General features: G+C 45.1%; 1 protein-coding gene across 1 annotated transcript; it reads left to right on the top strand.

Moving 5' to 3' along the window:
* The first annotated feature begins 455 nt into the window (after nt 1-455).
* Nucleotides 456-2,114, top strand: LOC127646133 (uncharacterized). The gene is made up of 3 exons (XM_052129583.1): nt 456-485; nt 1,324-1,776; nt 1,884-2,114. Exons 1-3 carry the CDS (start codon nt 456-458, stop codon nt 2,112-2,114), a joined length of 714 nt encoding a protein of 237 aa, XP_051985543.1.
* The last annotated feature ends 387 nt before the right edge of the window (nt 2,115-2,501 follow it).

Below are 2,501 nucleotides of genomic sequence, written 5' to 3'. Positions count from 1 at the left end.
ATGTATTCAATCAATCTTTTGTTTTCAGTGACCCTTGGAATCATTGCACTTTCTCTACCCTCCTAAAGTGACAAGAGCTGGAACATTTCCCTGGAAAAACAACCCAAAACAAAAAAGAACTAGTTTGTACATCAATAAGCATCAACACACACACACACACACACACACACACACACACACACACACACTGACAGTGAAGGAGCCTCAGTTCTGTTCCAGTAACTGTAAATGCATATTCTCAGAACAATAGAAGTGGACTGAACCCAACTGTTGTTTTGTAGACGACACTCCGTTGAATGATGCATACTGGCACGCCAGTGTCATCCGTCCTTTCCTCACTGTCAAAATAAAGTCCCTCCGCTCCTGCTTGCCTGCCAGCCTCCGCGGACACATTTAGACATGCGAGGGAGTCGGCATATTTGATTGGTCATGGCGATTGGACGGTCATTAGCGTAATGGGTTTGGCCTCTGAACGTCTCTGTGAGGTGACAGCAGTGAAGTCACATTAGCACTCGCCTCTCAAACGCCTCAGATTGACGCGCTCTGTCTAAGTCCTGTACGAACACTTTGATGAGATAAAAGTTTGTCCCCGCAGAGACTGAGCGGGGTGATCGGTGCTGTGGCACGCCTGTCAATCTATCTGCATTAGTGCAAAACTCCTCCCCATCCACTACACAACAGTTAGAAGACTCTGATCGCAGTTACAGGATAAAACACCACACACACAAATCTCTGAACTTCTCCATCTTTATGGTGTTTATAGACGCTGTGAAAGAGGCCATCAAAATGTATCAGAGGAGAAAGTGCATGCATGGCAAGTTCAGTTAAATGCTACAAATTCATACAGTGACTCTTTATGATCAGTGATAAACAATAAATAAATTAAAAATGACGATTGAACTTGAACTCCAGTTTGATCTATACAGCCAGTCTAAATTAAGCTTAGTTGTAATCAAGATTATGCAGCAAATGCTATCAATTGAGCTTACTTAATTATATTGAACCTGGAATAGCCTGTTAATATCATTTACATTCAAAAACAGCAGAATTTACATTTAAATGAAACATTTTAAACTCACCTTAAATATACTGAGCCATAAGATTAAAACAGCAAAGAAGTATGCAGTATGCTTAGCTTAATGAAACAATCCCTTGGTTATTGGATGGAAAGGTTTAATACTATGTGTGTGTGTAAGTATAGACATTGTGAAACACTGTTACTGCACATTTACAAGCATCAAACTTCACATGAGTCTTTGAGCAGCACATGAGTTGTGAAATAAAACAGAACCTAATGTATAACTTCATTATAAACCACCCCAGAGCAAAGCCTACACTCAACCCAGTGCCACACCTACAACTCAGACCCCAAAACCACGCCCACACCACAGGTACCACCCAATACCTGGCACACACCACCGGAAACCACTCATTCACCATTCACTCCCTCCAAAACCATGCCAGTGTCAACCAGTGCCACTCCCACACCACTCTCACAGCCAAAAAAGTGCCACACTGCAGATTCCACCCATTACCACACCCAAACCACAGATGCCACCCAATACCATGCCCACACCAAGCAAAACCACTCCCCCACTACAGATACCACACAATATCACACTTACATCACTCAAAACCACACTCCCACTGCAGATACCAACTGGTACCATGCCCACTCCACCCAGTGCCTCACCTACATCAAATAGCCAGACCCAAGCCATGCCTAGACACGACCTCACACTCCATCCCAAAAACTCAGACTCCACCCAAAACCTGGCACACACAACTTAAAACCACTCCCACACCACAGATACCATCCAAAACCATGCCTATATCACCCAAAACTACTCCCACACAGCAGACACCACCCAATTCCACATCAGCCAAAAATTATTCCACACTGCAGATACCATGCCAAAAGCAACCCCACACCACAGATGCCACCTAATACCATGCCCCCACCACCCAAAACCACTCTCCCACTGCAGATACCAACCAATACAAAGCCCACACCACCCAAAATCATGCCCACACAGATGTCACCCAATACCATGCCCACACAACCAAATAACACTCCCACACCAAAGAAACCACCCAGTACATTACCCACTTAAACAAAACCACACCTACAACATCCAAAACCACTCCGCCACTGCAGACACCACCCAATACCACACCCACACCACAGATGCCACTGCAAAACACACCCATACCACCCACAACCACTCCCATCCATAGATACCACCCAATCCCATGCCAACAACACCCAGAACCATGACCACATCACAGATACCATCCAAATGCCATGCTCACCCCAACAAAACCACTCCCACACTGCAGATTCCACCTTCACCATCTAAAACCACACCAAAGATGTCACACAATACTACACCTTCATCACCAAAAACTCCTCCTCCGCTTCAGATTCCACCCAATACCATGCCCACACCACCCAAAACCACTCCAACCCCACAGATACCATCCAAAACAATGTCCACACC

This window comes from Xyrauchen texanus, chromosome 7, assembly GCF_025860055.1.
Source record: "Xyrauchen texanus isolate HMW12.3.18 chromosome 7, RBS_HiC_50CHRs, whole genome shotgun sequence".
NCBI classification, from domain to species: Eukaryota; Metazoa; Chordata; class Actinopteri; order Cypriniformes; family Catostomidae; genus Xyrauchen; species Xyrauchen texanus.
Note: the sequence above shows the minus strand (reverse complement) of the source record. Positions and strands in the feature narration are given on the sequence as shown.

Bases quoted from the DNA above. Each gene is read 5' to 3' on its own strand.
- LOC127646133 (XM_052129583.1), top strand. From the start codon at position 456: ATGGGTTTGGCCTCTGAACGTCTCTGTGAG. The intron at 486-1,323 runs GTGACAGCAGTG...AAACCACCCCAG, and splicing joins CCTCTGAACGTCTCTGTGAG to AGCAAAGCCTACACTCAACC. The intron at 1,777-1,883 runs GCACACACAACT...ATTCCACATCAG, and splicing joins CAGACTCCACCCAAAACCTG to CCAAAAATTATTCCACACTG.